General features: G+C 43.0%; 1 protein-coding gene across 2 annotated transcripts in view; it reads right to left on the bottom strand.

The window, feature by feature from the left end:
• The window catches only part of SYNE3 (spectrin repeat containing nuclear envelope family member 3), an 81235-nt gene that overhangs the window by 43671 nt on the left and 18615 nt on the right, over nt 1–18949 (bottom strand). Inside the window, exons 2-5 of one of the 2 annotated variants that reach the window (XM_033140336.1) lie at nt 15862–15936; nt 5400–5557; nt 1831–2003; nt 311–620 (exon numbers count right to left, since the gene is read on the bottom strand). In XM_033140336.1, coding sequence (XP_032996227.1) covers nt 311–620; nt 1831–2003; nt 5400–5543 — 627 coding nt within the window. In that variant the 5' untranslated portion in view covers nt 5544–5557; nt 15862–15936. The remainder of the gene's footprint in view (nt 1–310; nt 621–1830; nt 2004–5399; nt 5558–15861; nt 15937–18949) is intronic. The other variant, XM_033140343.1, reaches the window with a different exon arrangement.

Here is an 18949-nt window from a genome sequence, read left to right as displayed (position 1 = left end):
GGTCTCTAAGGTGCTACTGGAAGGAATTTATTTTATTTTTTATTTTGTTTTTTCGTTGAGCATGTAACCCCTTGGCAGTGGACCAACATTAGACTTCCTGTTGTGCCTACTGAACTGGAGATTATTATTATTTCAGAAAGTTTTTAATGTGTGATGTTTTGCTGTGTTTTTATTACGTTTTTATGTAGGGAGCCGCCCAGAGTGGCTGCGGCAAACCCAGTCAGATGGGCAGGTTATAAGTAATAAATTATTGTTACTATCACTTGTGCTTTAATATCCTGCCTTTTGCCACCCTTAGTTCCCTCCTTACCTGTGCTTCGTCCTTGACGTCTGCGTATTCCTCTTTCATCTTCTTCTGGATGTCCTCATCAACACTTGGGTCCCCAATCCTGTTGTAGAGGGAGGAGGCTTCTTCCAGCAGCCGTTCCAACAGGGCCGACTGGTTTACAACATCGTTCAGCAGGACCTGGGCATGGCTGAGCTGCCACTCTTTCTCCTTGAGGCCAAGCTGCAGCTCTATGTCAGGCTCCAAAGTCACCTTCATGTTGTGAATCCATACGTAAAATTCGTCTTGGGCTTTCAGGTATTCGCTCCAGTGCAGCCATACCCACTCGATACGGCTACAAAAGGATACATAAAGTTGGGTAATGGGGGCAAAGGACCTCATCCGGAGCAGTTGACCGTGTTCCCTTCCCATACTGCTGTTGTCACTATGGTTGGTCTCCACCCCCATCGTTCAGCCCGGACACTGAGGCCTTACTGGTTCCCTCACTGCGAGAAGTGAGGCTAGAGGACCTTCTTGGTAGTGGCGCCCGCCCTGTGGAACGCCCTCCCATCAGATGTCAAGGAAATAAACAACTATCTCGCTTTTAGAAGACATCTGTTTAGGGAAGTTTTTAACGTTTGATGTTTAAATCGTGTTTTTAATATTCTGTTGGGAGCCGCCCAGAGTGGCTGGGGAAACCCAGCCAGATGCGCGGGGTATAAATAATAAATTATTATTATTATTATTAGTCCTTCATCCCCAGTGGGGAACCTCCAGCTTGTGAGGTCTTCAGCACCAGGCTCTTGTTTCGTGGCTCTCAGGGTTCTATTAAAACACCAGGTAGGTCCCACTAGCCTGGTCCACCTCTGCTAGAGCATCATGGAAGATGGAACAAGCTTGTTTTCTCCTGCTCTGGAGGGTAGGACTCGAACCAATGGCTTCAAGTTTCAAGAAAAGAGATTCCAATTAAGCTTCAGGAAGAACTTTCTGACAGGAAGAGCTGTTCGACAGTGGAACAGTCTCCCTCGGGAGTTTGTGGACTCTCCTTCCTTGGAGGTTTGTAAGCTGAGGTTGGATGGCCATCTGCCTTAGCTGAGATTCCTGCGTTGCAGGGGGTTGGACTAGATGACCCTAGGGATCCCTTCCAGCTCTATGATTCTTACCACAGATAAAGTGGTCTGTATGTTTGCTATGAAGGTGCAATAATGGAGAACTAAATATTGTTGTGTCGTAATAAATAGATTTGCTGGATATGTGGGGCAACACAGTGTTCGAGGTAGGGTCTTCCTCATTCCCCACAGTCAATGTTGGAGAATAAGCAGAGTCTGGCGTGCGCTGGAAAAAATGACAGAGGTGGTGGATCAAACCCATCATTTCCAGTTCAGTGGGAGGGCTTTCCACACAGAAGGTTACGTGTTCAGTCCCTGGCATTTTCAGGTAGGTCTGAGAATCTCCCCATGAATGAAACCTTAGGGGACCACTGCCAGGCAATGCAGACAACAATGAGCTATATAGACCAACAGTCTGACTTGGCAAATGGCACATTCCTACGGCAGGAATCTTACCTGTGACAATGCGTAATGTATAAGCCTGTCTCTTCCCACATGGCTTTAATATCCTTTAGTTTGGATAATATCTCGTGTTTCTTTTCCTCGTCGGTGCACTGAAGGAGAGCGTCGGCCTTCATGAGAACCAAGTCCATCTTCAGCCGGCCCTCAGGTTCCAACGCACAGATTTTCTGTTAGGAAGAATCATACATTAAAATTAAACCACAAATAGGTTTGTTTTTTTTAAAGGGGACTTAGGAGGATTGCAAACCCCATTCCACCTTTCGTGGGGAGACTTAGGACGAGAGGGCCCTTAAAGAAAGCAGAAGTCAGGAGATCCAGGCTAGGGGGTCGCAAAACTATCAGCTTTGGGAAGGGTCTCTCAGCAGCCCTAAAGAACTGCTGAGATACTTGCCCCTCAGGCCTGTGTGCCCTCAGGGAAGGTAGAAGAGGCGCTGCATAAGTCATGGTGCTAGTGCCATCAGCCCCTGCAGGACGCCTGAGGCTATTTCGTACCATTTGTTTTGAAAATTGTAAACCGCCATGTGTGTGCCTTGGCAGGAAGTTGGTATATATAAATGCAATCAACCCACCAACTGAACATAGTATTAAAAAATAAATCAATATCCAAGCAGGCCCGAAGCTGCAACACAACCCTGTGGCAGGCTTCCAGGGAGCTGGCTGTTAATTGACTCGATCCAATTATTGCTATGTACGAATCAGGCTTCCACAGGCTAATCCACAAATACAAGGGCACAAGGAAGCCAAATGATGTGGGGGGACACCCCCCCCCCAATTAATGACTGTAGGGTAGCAGAACTTGTGAGGTTAAGGCTGGGTACGCACTGTACATTTAAAGCACATTTAACACGCATGACTTCCACCCCAAAAGCATCATGGGAACCGTGCTATGTTAAGGGCGCCAGGAATTGTAGCACTGTGAGGGATAAACTACAATTCTCAGGATTCTTTTAGGGGAAGTGATGTGATTTAAGTCTATGGTGAACTACTGTAGAAATTGGAGTTCTTGGTAATACCAAGAAATCAAAAATTAAAGAATCCAAGAACTCTGGCCAGGCGGGAGATCAATTTTAAAGTCTTCAAAAAGTTTTATTAATATAGAAGCAAATTCCAGTCGGAATAAATTCCAGGACATGGCCCTGTTTTGCTAATTCTTCCTCAGCTGGAATGTTAAGAAATCCTACGTTAGAAATAACTCTTATAATACTTATAAGGAATAAGGTATTATATATAAGTTGTTAGATAAGGTTTAAGATAAGTTGTAAAGAAGATTTAAGGTAGTTACTAAGTTACTAAAGTATATTTGAAATGAACGCAGAAGAGAGGGCGAGAGGAAGTCCCCCCAATTAAGATACAAAATAAGATCAAGAAAGCTAAATAGGTGTTTTATGTATTGTTTATGTTTTGTATGAGGTTTTTTTTATTATTCTTTTTGTCTCATTTTTTATAGCATGTATGTATATTTTCTTGTAATTTGTATGTTTGTATTGTTTGTATTTGTTTGTTATTTTTCTTGAAATACCAATAAATTCTTATAAAAAAAATATAATACTTATAAGTACTTATATACATTATATCCTTTCATGAAACCATTAGTTATGCAGTTTATACCAAACTAAATCCATAATTTACACAGTATATAACTAACAAAGATAGCTTACCTAGATTTTCATGGCCAAGGTGTAACAATTCTCTGTATGCCTAACTTACTCATATTGTTTGTAGTATTTAAAGGAAAAGTAAGGTGTGGTCTATTTAGTGATTCAAAGAGCAGTACTACATCTATATATGCTGAATCATGCAGTATAAGTTTAAAGATACAGTACCAAGGTATAGTTTAAAGATGCACTAGTACAATATGTAGCCTGGAGAAGAGAAGGTTAAGGGGTGATATGATAGCCATGTTCAAATATATAAAAGGATGTCATATAGAGGAGGGTGAAAGGTTGTTTTCTGCTGCTCCAGAGAAGCGGACACGGGGCAATGGATTCAAACTACAAGAAAGAAGATTCCACCTAAACATTAGGAAGAACTTCCTGACAATGAGAGCTGTTCGACAGTGGAATTTGCTACCAAGGAGTGTGGTGGAGTCTCCTTCTTTGGAGGTCTTTAAGCGGAGGCTTGACAGCCATCTGTCAGGAATGCTTTGATGGTGTTTCCTGCTTGGCAGGGGGTTGGACTGGATGGCCCTTGTGGTCTCTTCCAACTCTATGATTCTGTGATTCTGTGATTCTGTGATGTAGTGTAAATGTAAATGTATGGTGTGCATGCAACCTAAGGCCCCATCTGCACTATGCTTTTAAAGTCACTTTGGTTACCACCAAAGAATTCTGGGAAGTGTAGTAGGGTGCTGAAAGTTGTTAGATCCCTGTTCTGTTAACAGACCTACAATTCCCAGAGCGACTTAACAATGAATCCCACTTCCCTGGGAACTCTGGGAATTGTAGCTCAGGAGAGGTAAAATGAGAGAATCAGAGCATAGGGAGCATGTGATCATTGCAGCACTTATCTGATAGCCACATGGCCACAGTGTCTAAATTAAACCTTAGGTTGCATCTGCCCGTAAACCAGGGTGTGTTTCTAGAGAACTAATTAAAATTCCCAGGAGCCAATCCCAGAATATAAACTGCACTAGGTAACAAAAGGAAGATCTATAAATAAACCTGAAGCCAGGTTTCAGAACTCATTAGTGCTCGCAGTAATGGGAAGGTGAATAAGTGTTCTTGAGAAAATCTGTTGCAATGATGACATTCTTGTTTTTCATGCTTTTTTAAAAAAAAATCTCTGCTTTCCTTGGCTGAAGATTTCATTAATAGATTAATGGAACATAAATCATATAAATCAAGTATGACTATAAACTGCCCAGCTCAGAAACAGCAATTTTGGAGCCAAGTTGTTTAAAAAGCCAACAGCCAAGGAGATTGAGACATTAGCAAGACTAATTTCTGTATGTAACGATGACTGCAGATATGAATTAACCATGAGCTAATTTAATCATTTAATAGGAGAAAAAGACAGGGCACAGAGGATTGGATTGTGATTAAATCAGTAGGATGTGCCATAGCCTTTGCTTTCAGATACCTACAGCCAGGGCTTTTTTTCCAGCTGGAACTCACCAGAACTGGCACCTAGAGCAGTGTTTTTCAACCACTGTTCCGCGGCACACTAGTGTGCCGCGAGATGTTGCCTGGTGTGCCATGGGAAAAATTGAAAAATTACTTTATATATAGTCAATATAGGCACAGAGTTAAATTTTTTAACATTTTTTAACATTTTCTGATGGTGGTGTGACTCGTGATTTTTTTCATGAAACAAGTGTGCCTTTGCCCAAAAAAGGTTGAAAAACACTGACCTAGAGAACAAGGGAGGCACTCATGAGGAGTTCTGGCACCTCTTTTTCTAGAAAAACAGCACTGGGGAGCACATCCGGAGCAGGTCCTCAGAGGGAGATCCCAATGTCAGCGCAGGTTCAGATGGTAAACACAGCAGTAACAATATCACAACTGAAAAAAATGTCTGAAGGAAAGCAGTTGTGTGTGTGTGTGTGTGTGTGTGTGTGTGTGTACCTCTGTGTCTCTTAGTCTGGCCTCCAGGGCAGACCTAGGTCCCTTAGTGTTGTCATTGATCCGCAGTCTCTCCTGAATGGTCTTCATCCAATCTACTGCCTTCTCCACGCTGCTGTCAAATTCATCCTGTGGCTGCTGGGTCATTGCATTAGATGAAACTACGAGAGAGAGAGGAGTTTGAACAAGCTTACTTTCCCGAGGCATTACTCTAACGCCAAACCACTTTGGACTAAGGATACTCAATGGATTTCAGTCCATTTTTTTTAAGCAAAGCAACCTGCTACATGTTTCCTGGACTGATATGCAAATCGGAACACGGTTCAGTTCTCTGAATTCTGTGATGTGGCCGTCTCCTTTAAAAAGGCATACAAAATTGCATATAAAATGTGCATTTGGGGGGGGGATATGTTAAAAAATAATGCACTTTTTGTGCAACACACACACACACGGATATAGAAACAGGATGGGACCGATTTACCAATGAGAAATGGACATGAAATAGGTTGACTGTTCCATCTCTGTTTGGGACATTGTGGTATGTGGATGGGGGGAATTAAAAACCAATAAGCACTATATACTTCCAGTTCCTTGCTCTTTGCTGATTCCAAAACAGGATTTCTGTATCTTCTCCTAAAGTGTGCAAATGTGCCAATTATCTGCACCATTTGTGCACCTCCATACCAGGGGAAAATGCGAATCTGGCATGCCGTTTTGAACCAGGGCCATGTCTGAACCAAGTTCACATGCAAATTGACATTGCACCTCTGAATACCAGTTGCAAACTGCAGGCAGGTGAGAGTGCTGTTTTGCTTATGTCCAGCTTGCAGGCTACCCATGGGCATCTGGCCAGCCACTGTGAGATCAGGATGCTGGACTTTTGGGGCTATTGGCCAGATCCAGCAGGGCTTGCCTCATGCTCTCATGCCTTCTCTCTGCTCGGCTGGCATGCCCCAAACTTTCAGTTGCAAGGTTTCATTACAAAAATGTCCTCTGGGCACGTAAAGCTTTCAAACCTGTCACACAAGGTGAAACTTGCCTTCAAGTGGGCAGGGTTCATCTAGGGACAGGGTACCGGTATATTTCCTCATAGTGAAGAACAAACGAAAATAGTTTTGAGCGGTGAATATTGAACCTGCCTCCAAGAAGCCTCCACACTGATGGGAATCCGCAATTGCCCAAGCTTCGCTGTGTCAGCTGAAGAATTGTACTGGGCCAGGGAGGTGATCAATGCCTCTTTACGACAGGGGGTGGTCCCTGCCTGTTTGAAGGAGGCAGTGGTAAAACCACTCCTTAAGAAACCTTCCCTGGAATCAGAAAACCCAACTAACTACCAGCCAGTTACTAATCTCCCTTTCCTGAGCAAGGTCCTGGAGCGAGTGGTTGCAGACCAGATCCAGCCGCTTGCGGAAGAAACTGATTTTCTGGATCCATTTCTGTCAGAGGACTGCCCTCACCGGAAGGCAAGGAGTTGCCAGGGCTTTATCGGTATCGCAAGCCCCCGTCCCAGATGCTGAGTAATTCATCTTCCTCCAGTGAGGGAAGCAGTGAGTCCTCTAGTGAGGAGGGGGAGATGGGAGCAGGAAATAGGAGTCAGGGCTTTGACAGGGGAAGAGAGCCCTCACACCAGGCAGAGGCTGGAGGAGAAGCACCCCTTCCGTCTCCCCATTGGCGCAGGGGGGAAAGATGCAGAGGGGGTAGGCGGGGGTTCTGTATCCCGCGCCTTTTATGCTGGGCAAAGAACCGGAAGGGGACATTCCCGGACTCTGCTGAAGGATGAGCTGGATGTCTTTTCCTTAGCTGCACTGTATATAATTGCACAATAAAGAAACTTAGTTTCAGAAGTTTCTGCATCAGCCTGGTTACACATGAGCAGCCACTGAAAACCTTACCATTTCAATTGGGGTTTAGGCCCGGTTTTGGCACAGAAACTGCTTTGGTTGCCCCCCCCCCCCCAGTCACATTTGGCTCTCCATTTGCCAGTGACAGTGAGCATAACTACATTGTGTCTAAGATGGGCAATACAAAGCTGAGCTAAAATAAAGTTCAAAACCGGAAAGAAAACAAAAAATGGCTGGGGCCACCACTATTTCTATCCAAATCTCTCTCCCCCTCCCACCCTGAATTTTCAAATAACTTTGTGCCCTTCCTTCCATGGAGGCCAATATCTCTCTCCGGCACTAAATCTAAGCATTAGCTTCCTTCGAGAGACATTGACTGTCTATTAAGGACTATTAATCAGTAATCTCCCTAATGATGGAAAGCCAGCAACCTCCGCAATACCTTTGACTGCTTGAGCAAGGGATTCTTAAGCATTTTTATCTTGCAAGCAGACAAGCGGGGGTGGCTGATGGCTGATCATCTAATTGGCGGTGACAGTGAGCCCCCCACCCCACCCCATGAACTTGGCACTGTTTGCGAACCCAGCTTGCAGAAGAACAGCTGGGAGCTCACTTTCAGCTCCCAAACGTTTCTTTGGAGCCACGTTCCACATTGCTCCTCACCGGACATCAAACATGATGCTGGGTACAGGGCAGGTGACTTTGGGGGAAATAGCCTTGCAGGCAAAGTTTGGCTTGTGTTGGGCCTAGTTAAGGCCACTGGGCTGGATGTTCTCTGTGTCTGCTAACACTGTGTATGCCATCAAATGCCAACAGTGCCCTTCAGCTCTCTATATTGGACAAATAGGCCAAACCCTACGCCAAAGGATAAATGGACATAAATTTGATATCAGGAATCACAAGACAGAGAAACCAATAGGAGAACACTTCAGTCTCCCAGGACATTCTATACAAGTTCTCAAAGTAGCTGCAACTAATTACCAAACTTAAAACCATGGAGAGACCTGGTCTGAACAAAGACATTGGATTCTTATCTCATTATACATGACAAAGCTATCTTTAGCCATCTCACCCCTTGCTTTTTCCTATAAGACCAATTGCAGTCGTTAACAGTCGTCAACAGGTTTACCACACCGATCAGCCAATCCCCCATTCCCACCACCCTTCTGAGTAATACCCCTCCCCACCCTCTCACTATATATAAGGGTCTGGTGACTTCTGTTTCAGTGTATCTGAAGAAGTGTGCATGCACACAAAAGCTGATACCAAGAACAAACTTAGTTGGTCTCTAATGTGCTACTGGAAGGAATTTTTTTATTTTTTTATTTTGTTTTTGCTATATGATGGTTTGGTTTCAGATGGAAGGTAACAAGAAATGCATCACAAAAGGCTTTGGAAAAAGTGAAGCGAAATTCCATCAAATTTAGAACTACCGCCATCACTTCATTTTGTGATGTCTTTAAATGATTGCAGAATCTCTTTGTTAATTCAGCAGTTTCTCCTGACAGTAAAGACATCAGGGGAGGAAGCTCAAGTCTGAGGCCTGATCCCAGTCTCTGCCACAGGTACCACCTCAGACCTTCAATCTAAGCCCCACTATTCAAGCATGTTTGTTTGCTTGCTTGCTTTTCTTTATCTATTTATAGCTTGCCTTTTAACACCGCAATCCTAGAATCCCAAGAATTGTAGAGTTGGAAGGGACCATGTGGGTCATCTAGTCCAACCCCCTGTAATGCAGGAATCTCTTGCCCTGTGTGGGGCTTGAACCCATGGCCCAGAGATTCTCATGCTCTACCAACTGAGCTATTCACAGTCCTTACGGGACTCAAGGTGGCATACAGATAAGAATAAGGACCACTAAAAACATAGAAAAAGCAACTATTAAAAAACAATTAAACACTGGTAGAATTAAAGCTATATACCGGGTACATAAATATATTAACACCATACCAATAATTAAAATGAAAACAGCGCAACACCAGCCCTTTCATTAAAAGCGGTCAGTTCCCCAAAGCCTGTTGGAACAAGAAGGTTTTCACCTGCTGGTGGAAAGACAGCAAGAAGTGAGCCAGTCTAGCTTTCCTAAGGAAGGAGTTCAAAATCTGGGAGCCACCACCGAAAAGGCTCTGGACAGTTGTAAGTACAACTGTCCATAGGATCTGTATAAGGCCTTAAAGACTTCATGATATATTGTGTGGGACCAGGTCTAGATTTACATTTGAGGGTGCGCTGGGCAAAGGTTCCTCTGTCCCTTTGCCTATCAGTGGGCCCTGTTAGGCTTATCTGGCTGTGGGGGCAGAGTGCCCAGCAGCAGCACAGAGCTGGGGCTAGAAATTCCCAGAATGCATCAGCAGCAGGCCTTGGCAGATGTGAAAGCATCCCAGATGCAGCTGTCAGCAGGGCTCACAGGAGCTTAATGGAATTATTTGTGCTTGTTTCACTTCCCAGTTACTCTATATACAGCAGCAACAACAACAACAACAACAACAACAACAACAACAACAAAAAGGAGAATAACTATTACCGGTAATCTGTTTGGCTTTCTACTTCATGTTTGGGGTTATTTCTTCCCCCTGTCTCAAAGTGCCCTATTTTTAGCTCTGAGAATATACTGTTCAGACAGACACACAGTTTTAAGCATGTTCCACCCCCCAGTTGGCTTTTCCTTTCTGAGAAAAACAGAGATCTTATCAGAGACGTTTCCCCCTTCCCCCATCACAAGGCACCATGGGCCACCCTAATGCTTTCATCATCTCAAACACTAGACACTACAAAAATTATTGGAGAAGCACAAGCCCAGCCCAGAGGCTTACATTTTCAGTTGAGTGGCAACTTAATTTAAATGACTAATCTTAGCAAAGTGAACTGCAGGAACTGGCTATGAGCAACGACTGCACAGCTACCCAAAAATTTGGGGCATTTCACAAACAGAAACCTTATTTGCAATCCAGCCTATGATCATGATTTGTGATCCTAGTCTGCAGGCAAGCTCTAACCATAGTTTACTGTTCAGACAAACTAGAAAACTAAGGTCTGTCACAAACAAGGTTAGGAAATTGAGAATTATGGCGGAGGATAGAATTTGGAATCTGTACAAGGGTCTGTGGTTCTTTGGAGCTTGTTCACATAAGGGCAAAACATCTCAAGAGGCCAGGATATCAGGAGGACCATTCTGCACAATATAGGGAATATATAGGCCCTTAAAATGCTACAATTCTATGATTCAATAGTGCTGTCTCTGTTGCCTTTTCGGTGCTTACGGAATACCTTTGAAACTGAGATCTTTCCCAGTCTACAGCTGAATTGAAATTGTTTTAAAGGTTTTTAAAATCATTTTATTGCTTATTGTTTGCTGACTCATTTGGAAGAAAGAGTGGGATATAAATTCAAATAACAACCACAGAAAGGTATTTAAAATTGTTTATGCAGATGAAGTAGGGGGGAAAACCCAGTCCAAATATGCATTATACAGTCATACCTTGGATGCCGGACGCCTTGATGCTCAGACGTTTTGGCTCCCAAACACCGCAAACCTGGAAGTGATTGTTCTGGTTTGTGAACTATTTTTGGAAGCCGAATGTGCGACGGGGCTTCTGCAGCTTCCGATGGCTGCAGGAGCTTCCTGCAGCCAATCAGAAGCCGCGCTTTGGTTTCCGAACATTGTGGAAGTCGAACGGACTTCCGGAACGGATTCCATTCGACTTCCAAGGTATGACTGCACTCAGAAATCTTTATTATCCAAGGCACTGCAAAATCCAGAGCGGTGTTTTCTTCTGTTTAAGGTATACCTGTTAATTATATTTACAGGTGGGTAGCCGTGTTGGTCTGCCATAGTCGAAACAAAATAGAAAATTCTTTCCAGTAGCACCTTAGAGACCAACTGAGTTTGTTCTTGGTATGAGCTTTCGTGTGCATGCAAACTCAGTTGGTCTCTAAGGTGCTACTGGAAAGAATTTTCTATTTTGTTTCGACTGTTAATTATATTGACGCTGGAACAAGTGATCCTTGAGAAGGTGAACTGACACCTTCATTGTCAATATTTGTCATGCAATCCTGAGAACCTTGCAAGACGTCACTGCTGGTGTTCTGTGTATTTTGGGGAGTTATTTTTGTGTCTATATTGTCTTATTACATAAGCGTAGAGGTGGATTTGTTTTGGGCTGCAGGAGAAAGTTGGCATGAAGGGGCAGTTGGGTGGTTTAAGCATATCAGATGGAAGACATGCTCAACTGCATTGGCTGAAACTGTTTTGCCCACTGGCAGCACATTTACACGACAAAGTTAAAGTGGTTTAAAAGTGGCTTAACTGACATGGCTCTACCATGTCACCCAAGGAGGGACAGATCAAGGAAAGGTTGTCACAGCAAAAACTTCAAAATCCTTGGCAACCATGTATCTCAACAATGTCCTGAATTTTAAATTGTAGAATTTTAAAATTCTAATTGAGCATGGTGATTTTTATCTGCTTAGTGGTGTTTTTATGTTTATATTTTGTACACACGTTGCACCAGCTGGCGTTTTAATTTAGTTTGGTAGTTTTACCTGCTTAGTTGGTGTGGGATGTGAAACACATAGCAGTCAAGTTCAACATTCCTAGAGTGGACATGAAAGGGGATGTTTGCACCAGCCAGTAGAAAACTTCCTGTTTCCTCGTAGGCTGGGACAAACTTCCTCTGCATGTGACTAGAGATGGGCGAGACCTTACCTGTCCAGGTGACAAAAGGACCAGGAACAAAGCCCACTCTCTCTCTCTGACTCCATTCCTCGTAGAAGCAACATCTCTTTTGCTAGAGATGCCCTGTTGGCTTCCAGCCAACAGAGCACAAAGGGACTACAGTGGACGCTCAGGTTGTGAACGTGATCCGTGCGGGAGGCACGTTCGCAAGCCGTAGAGTTCGCAACCCACAGCGCACGCACAGGTCGCGATTCGGCACTTCTGCACATGCGCAAAGTGTGATTTTAGCGCTTTTGCGCATGCGTGAGCACCGAAACTTGGAAGTAATCCGTTCCGGTACTTCCGGGTTCGGTGTGTCCGTAACCTGAAAACGCACAACTCGCAGCGATCGCAACCAGAGGTATGACTGTATCTCCTTATGGGATCGATTCCACGTGTATATACTTTGTAACTAAGTCTGCCTTCAGGGATCCATCGGTGAACTGAATGTGTGAGTAAACTTCTTTTATACTTTTACACAAGATTGTGTTGTATCTATTCTTTTTAAGGGAGAGTGAAGGGGATTACCAGGAATCCTATATTGAGAAGCTTAAACAAGCTTGGAACAAGCTAACCACTGTGTATTTAAAAAGGGAATGTTAAAACTCTGCTAAGTTATAGAACTGAAGAAGTGTGTGTGCACACGAAAGCTCATACCAATAACAAACTTAGTTGGTCTCTAAGGTGCTACTGGAAGGATTTTTTTTGTTTGTTTGTTTCAACTACGGCAGACCAACACTACCTGTAACTAGAACTTGCTAGCGCAAGTTAGGAAGGATATTATTAAACAATATATCCTGTCCTGCCTCCCTGAACACTCCCACAACTTGTATGTACATGTTTGTATTTCCAAAGGCTGATGCAAATAAAATACCTACATCTCAATCTATCAACATGGCTTTACCAAATAAAGATGGGATGGACCAACCAAAGTCTGTTGCATGTCAGTTTTGCTGGTGCTCAGTCATGTTTATCCAGCTTTCTGCAGCCTTTCAGAAAGAATGCATGAAATTGTACACATTGTACACATTTCAGTGCTTTCCCCCTGAAATACACATTTTGTATGCATTTTAAAACGTCACATATTTACAGTTGCACTTCTGTGATCTGAAATTGCATTTCAAAATCTGGAGGAGTGCTCAAAGAATGGCAATGCTTCAGAATGTTTTTCCTAATCCACTCTTTGTTACCAAAGCTGTTCGGATGAAAAAAACAAAACAAAAGCGGGCTTCTGAAAATACCTGGCACTCCTTTTTTAAATACACATTTAAGCCAAACATCTATACTGTACAAGGCTCCTAAATAGCTCCAGCATGTCTCAGATTACCCCACGTTCCGCACCTGACTGCCATCCAAAACCCAATTCTTATGCAAATATAAAAACATGGAGATAAGAAATGCTGCAGGAAATTGACATTGGTCCTTGTTTGAGATAATGGGTTGCTGCCAACTAAATTTTACCCACTGAAATTAATGGGCATGGCAAACCTGAGCCTAATGACGCTGAGTAAACCTTAGCTGGAGCAATCCTGGCATTTTCCAGCATTACAACTTTTTCAGAGCGTTTCCCATTTGGAAATGATCAGCGTTCTGAGTTTCCTTCAGAGAAAGCTACTCAAAATATGCTGGAGTGCCTCAAACGTTATACACAGGCGACAACCTGGAACTGGCCGATGTCCATAGGATTGTCTGGATCAAATGATTTGAGATAATTATCACACTTGTTAGTACTAATCTAGATATTAAGAACTTTGAGGCTGCTTGGATGACATAGGAATGCTGCTCCTTCCTTCCTTTCATTCATTCCGAAGTGAACTTGCTGATTCCTGTCCACTTGTGCTTCATTTATAAAAGAGGCTCCTTTGAGGTGGGGGAACCTAGCCCGACACTCTAACCACTACACTGCACTGCCTCCACTACTGCACACTTTCTTGAAATGCTTGCTTGGAGGAAAGGGCGGGGTAAAAATGCCAAGCAGCGCCTTATCGAGGAGCTGAGTGGAAAAGGGAAAATACATATGCATGTTATTTATGTACATTAAGATTGGTATTTCTATTGTTATAGGAATTCTTTTTTTTTAAAGATATTTTATTATTTTCACATTAAACAACAAAAACACAATACATACACAAACACACAATAAAGAAAGCATAATAAACACATCAAACAGAAAAACAAAGAATAAAAGAAAACTTATACATACCTACATAAACAGGAACAATAACCTATCATTGTTTAATTCTAGTTTCTATCTTCTTTGAGGGGGGACTTCCCCCGCTCCCTCAACTGTGTTCAATATCAATATACTTTAGTAACTTTGTATCTTTTTTCTTAACATTTACCACTCTTCTTAATTAAGACATTAATTAATCAAATATAGTTCATTACTTAGACTACATATCCTAAAACATTCTTAAACATTTAAATCGTTCATAACAATACTTCTTGTATACAATTTTATCTAACATCAACTAGCTAAAGCCAATTCACCAAGCTAATTCTGCTCAGATATCCAATTTTACAAGATTTTTTAAATAGTCCTTAAATTTCTTCCAGTCCTGTTGCACCTTCTCCTCCCTCTGGTCTCGGAGTCTGTTATAGGAATTCTAAGGTCACACACACACACACACACACACACACACACACAAACAAACAGACACACAATAAATGTTCATAAATGTACAAGGCAAACACATACATAAGTATATAAACCACGCATCTGAAATAGTACAGGAGAACAATGCTGAAGCCATTTTGACTCTCCCAAATTGACCTCAAATATTTCTCTGCAAGGAAGAAGGAAATGGGAAAAGTTTTCCAATTGTCTTTGGACTCCTCCCTGTAAATACACCTCCCTGTAAATACAGTCTGGCAAGCATCTGTTAAGCTGAGCACACTATCAATAAGCCTAGTTACAGGTAGGTAGCCGTGTTGGTCTGCCATAGTCAAAACAAAACAAAATATTTTAATAAATCCTTCCAGTAGCACCTTAGAGACCAATACACATAAACATGGTATCTGAAGAAGTGTGCATGCACACTAAAGCTCATACCAATAACAAACTTAATTGGTCTCTAAGGTGCTACTGGAGGGAACTATCAATAAGCGTAAGAGATTCAGGAACTACCGGTAAGTATTTACCATCTCAAAGGAATGGCCAGGCTACCCAGAAAAGGCAGTCAGATAACGTATTATCAGGTATCCTGGCAGACAGGAGAGAAGCAACACACTCAAATTTCTGCTGGGGACCACCTCTTTCTGTAATATATGTATGATGTTTTGAGGAGTGGTCTTGAGCTACAGGTTAGGCAATTTCAAAAGTCTATATAAGAGCTTGCACACCAATATTCTGGGTTCCTCTCCTCCCCACCTGCGTGGGGTGAGCGGGGGACCCTTTTTGCAACAGTTTAATAAAGATCATGCTTACTAGCTGCTTTGCTTCTCAATATTCTCTGGTTGGCCTCTGTTATTTTCTCCTACCGATGGAGAACCGACATAAGGACTCTATACGGGCTCTTGGATACCCCATAAGGGGAAAAGGAGCAGTTTTTTTTTCTTATAACACTGTTCTGTTCTTTAAGCGCGAATGCATTGTGAAGAGTAGCTTGCAACAATTTAAAATGGCAATGTCATGATGTGCAACAAAAATGCAACCATCAAATAGTTTAAGAAGCACAACAAAAAGGCACAGACCGCAGCAAAACATTACGTTAAAAAAAACAACAACAGCAGATACTTAGCAGACAAAAGCCTCCTGAATAACCATGCCCTTTGTAATCTGAAAAAGACAGCCACGGGTTATCTGCATTGTGCAGACCCTCCCTTTACATACATCCAGCTTGTAAAAAAATAATAATGGGCATTTTGCTAGTTCTTTCAGAACTGCCAGTAAATATTACATGGAACTTACCTCCAACTTTCAGGCTATAATCCTTAACAGGTGTCTGGTGAAACAGCCCAAATCTATGAAGCCAGCTTCACTTCCCTGAAATAAGAGTTATATATATTATCAATATTTCAAAGGACAGAAGAGCTCTTGCACTGATGTTTACCTGGTATCACCAGATTGAATTGGCTCCTCTCCTACCGCAGACAGCAATCAAGAATCAGAGCACTTCAAAACTAGGGGCATGTGTCTGCTAACACCGGGCAAAAACTGTATTTCAAAGGATGGTTGACTTGGTGACCTGTCTGCCTGCCTGCTCAGTCAGTCTGTCATCCTGAAGTGACCTGCTACCTGCTGAGAGGTCACTTCAAGGCCCCTATGCTCCCTTCTTAGGGATCTTTATCTTTAAATCAGACTTTGACCGGACAGCTCTTCAAATAAAGGGTGTCTTCAAATAGAGGACTTCTGGCAGCTGTTAAAACAGAGCCCCGTCCTCTGAAATGCAGGACACCCAACCACCCTAAATACAGATTAAGTTTCGTTTTAATATTGCTTAGGAAACCGGCGGGGAAATGCAACACCAGACAATCTCATAGATTAATTTCATCTCGGGGATTTCCCCAACGCATTAAGTGATTGAAAAGAATGTTGCTGTTATTGCTTCCACAATGCACGACGGTTACTCTTTCCTATACGATAGCCACAAATCCTGTTTTAACATTTCAGCAGCACTGGTTAGTTTTGATAAGATCCCCAAAGCGATATAGTATAAGTTAAGGTTACTGGTACACAAATTCCCCTTTGCCCTAAAAATGGGAAAAAATAAAATATTGGACAATGGCAGTTAAGTTACAAGGGGTGGAATTAAAACACTGCAGTTTGCCAGGTGGGAAGATCCCCCCTCCCTCTGCTCCCCTGCACACTGTTCTGGGGGTCCTCCCACCTACCCACCCCCAGCCAATTTCAGGCTTCTGCTGACGCAGCTCCTTAGTTGAATCCTGCCCACAACGTTTTTAATTGAGTGGTCCTTGTTGCATCTTTGTCCATGGAGTTCTCTTGGCAAGGATACTGGAGTGAGTTGCCCCATGGACTGCAAGAAGATCAAACCTATCCATTCTTAAGGAAATCGGCCCTGAGTGCTCGCTGGAAGGGCAGATCCTGAAGTTGAGGCTCCAGTACTTTGGCCACCTCATGAGAAGAGAAGACTCCCTGGAAAAGACACTGATGTTGGGAAAGATGGAGGGCACAAGGAGAAGGGGACGACAGAGGATGAGATGGTTGGACAGTGTTCTCGAAGCTACTAACATGAGTTTGGTCAAACTGCGGGAGGCAGTGAAGGATAGGCGTGCCTGGCGTGCTCTGGTTCATGGGGTCACGAAGAGTCGGACACGACTGAACGACTGAACAACAACAACAACCTTGTTGCATCGTAACAATTATTGAAAGCTACGCCTAATGCTGGGAGTTGACAGCATTAATCTAACACGGCACAAGCAATTCAAGGGCACAACATGGGAGTCACTAGGATTGGTCTGCACAACTTTTTGTCTTGTAAACCGCTTACAGGGTTTTGCTGCAACCGAGCAGCATATAAATTATGTTAAATCAAATAAAAGCAAATAGGTGTAAGCTCTGTTTATTCTTTTTCATGCAGCAGCACGCAGAAGCATACTGCTGTGGCTGAATTCACCAGCCTAAAACTGCAAAAAGTTAAAAACGGCTGCTCTTTTGAGCGTACTCTTTGCAAACCTTAATAACAGATCACCTGGCAAACCAGCAGGGGACTTTGTGGCAAGGCTTAATTGTTTTTGAAGTTAGAAATTAATTGCAAGTTCTGCAGGATGCCCCCTGCCAAAAGAAGTTGACAAGCACAATCATATCCTCAATGGCATGGTAGCAGCATTACCGGTAATTGTAGGATGAAAGCGCATCTATGCTAATGCTGTTCTTGTTTGCACCGCGCGAAAACTTATTAGAGAAGACTATCTGATAAAAAATTGCTCCGGGCACCAAAATTTTGGAAGGATCTCAAAGCCATGTGCTCCAGGATAATTAAAACTGCTCCTAGATGATCCAGCCATTCAGCTCCTTTTCATAACAACATCGGCCCTGAGTGTTTCATATTTCAAAACAACCCTAACAAAAAGCAAATACCAGCTATGCAAAGCCTTGCCTGAATCTTAGAAAGCCAACCAACCACTCCATCTCTGTGCTGTTCTCCCTTCAGAAAGCAAATCAACTGTTACAAACCCCAGATAAGTTCTTGAACCGCAGAACACAGTTTTGGAATTGAGTAAAATAGGCAGTTTTCTTGCATGACTCATTTTTGCCTGGACTTCTGCAGTTTTCCATAGATTAGTCACCCACCCTCCCACTGAGCATATATGCCAGGCATCGCGGGTCAGAGGCACAGACAACATCTGCTTTCAATCCCTGAAAGTATTTCTTTCTCAGCCAATTGGTACATTCAATTCTGCAAGGACGCTGGAGTATCATAGGAACATAGGAATCTGCCTTCCACCATGTCAGACCTTGGTCCATCTAACTCAGTCTAGTCTACAGCAGCCTTTCTCAACCTTGGATCCCCAGGGGTTGTTGGACTACAACTCCCATCATCCCTGTGCTGCTAGCTAGGGATGATAGGAGTTGTAGTCCAACAACATCTGGGGACCCAAGGTCAAAAAAGACTGGGTTGTTGTAGTGACTGGCAGTGTCATCATCTCCACTTCAAGGTTTGTTTCGCTCATGCGGGAGGGGAGGAGCAAAGCAGGAGTGATCCAGCAGTACAATAAACCAGGAACACCGATTCATTGTGATGTGCAAATTAAGAGCCTTGATATAGTATAGTTATGACATGTTTTTATAAATATTTAGGCGCCTTGATTGGGGAGATATGGGAATATAAGTTCAAATCCCCACTCCAAGCCAATTAAGTGGGTTTGGGCTTATTCAATTTAACCTGCTTGGCGGCATTGTTGTGCTGCTTTGAGCTTCCTCATATTGAAGAACGGGACACAGCTGCAGCAAGTCATAAATTCGATAGGATTTGGAGAATTCACAACCAGACATGCTGTGGAAAATTCACAATTAGGATTTGGAGAACCCATCTCTG

The sequence above is a fragment of the Lacerta agilis genome, chromosome 1, assembly GCF_009819535.1.
Source record: "Lacerta agilis isolate rLacAgi1 chromosome 1, rLacAgi1.pri, whole genome shotgun sequence".
In the NCBI taxonomy this organism is placed as follows: Eukaryota; Metazoa; Chordata; class Lepidosauria; order Squamata; family Lacertidae; genus Lacerta; species Lacerta agilis.
This window is presented reverse-complemented; position numbering and strand designations above follow the sequence as displayed.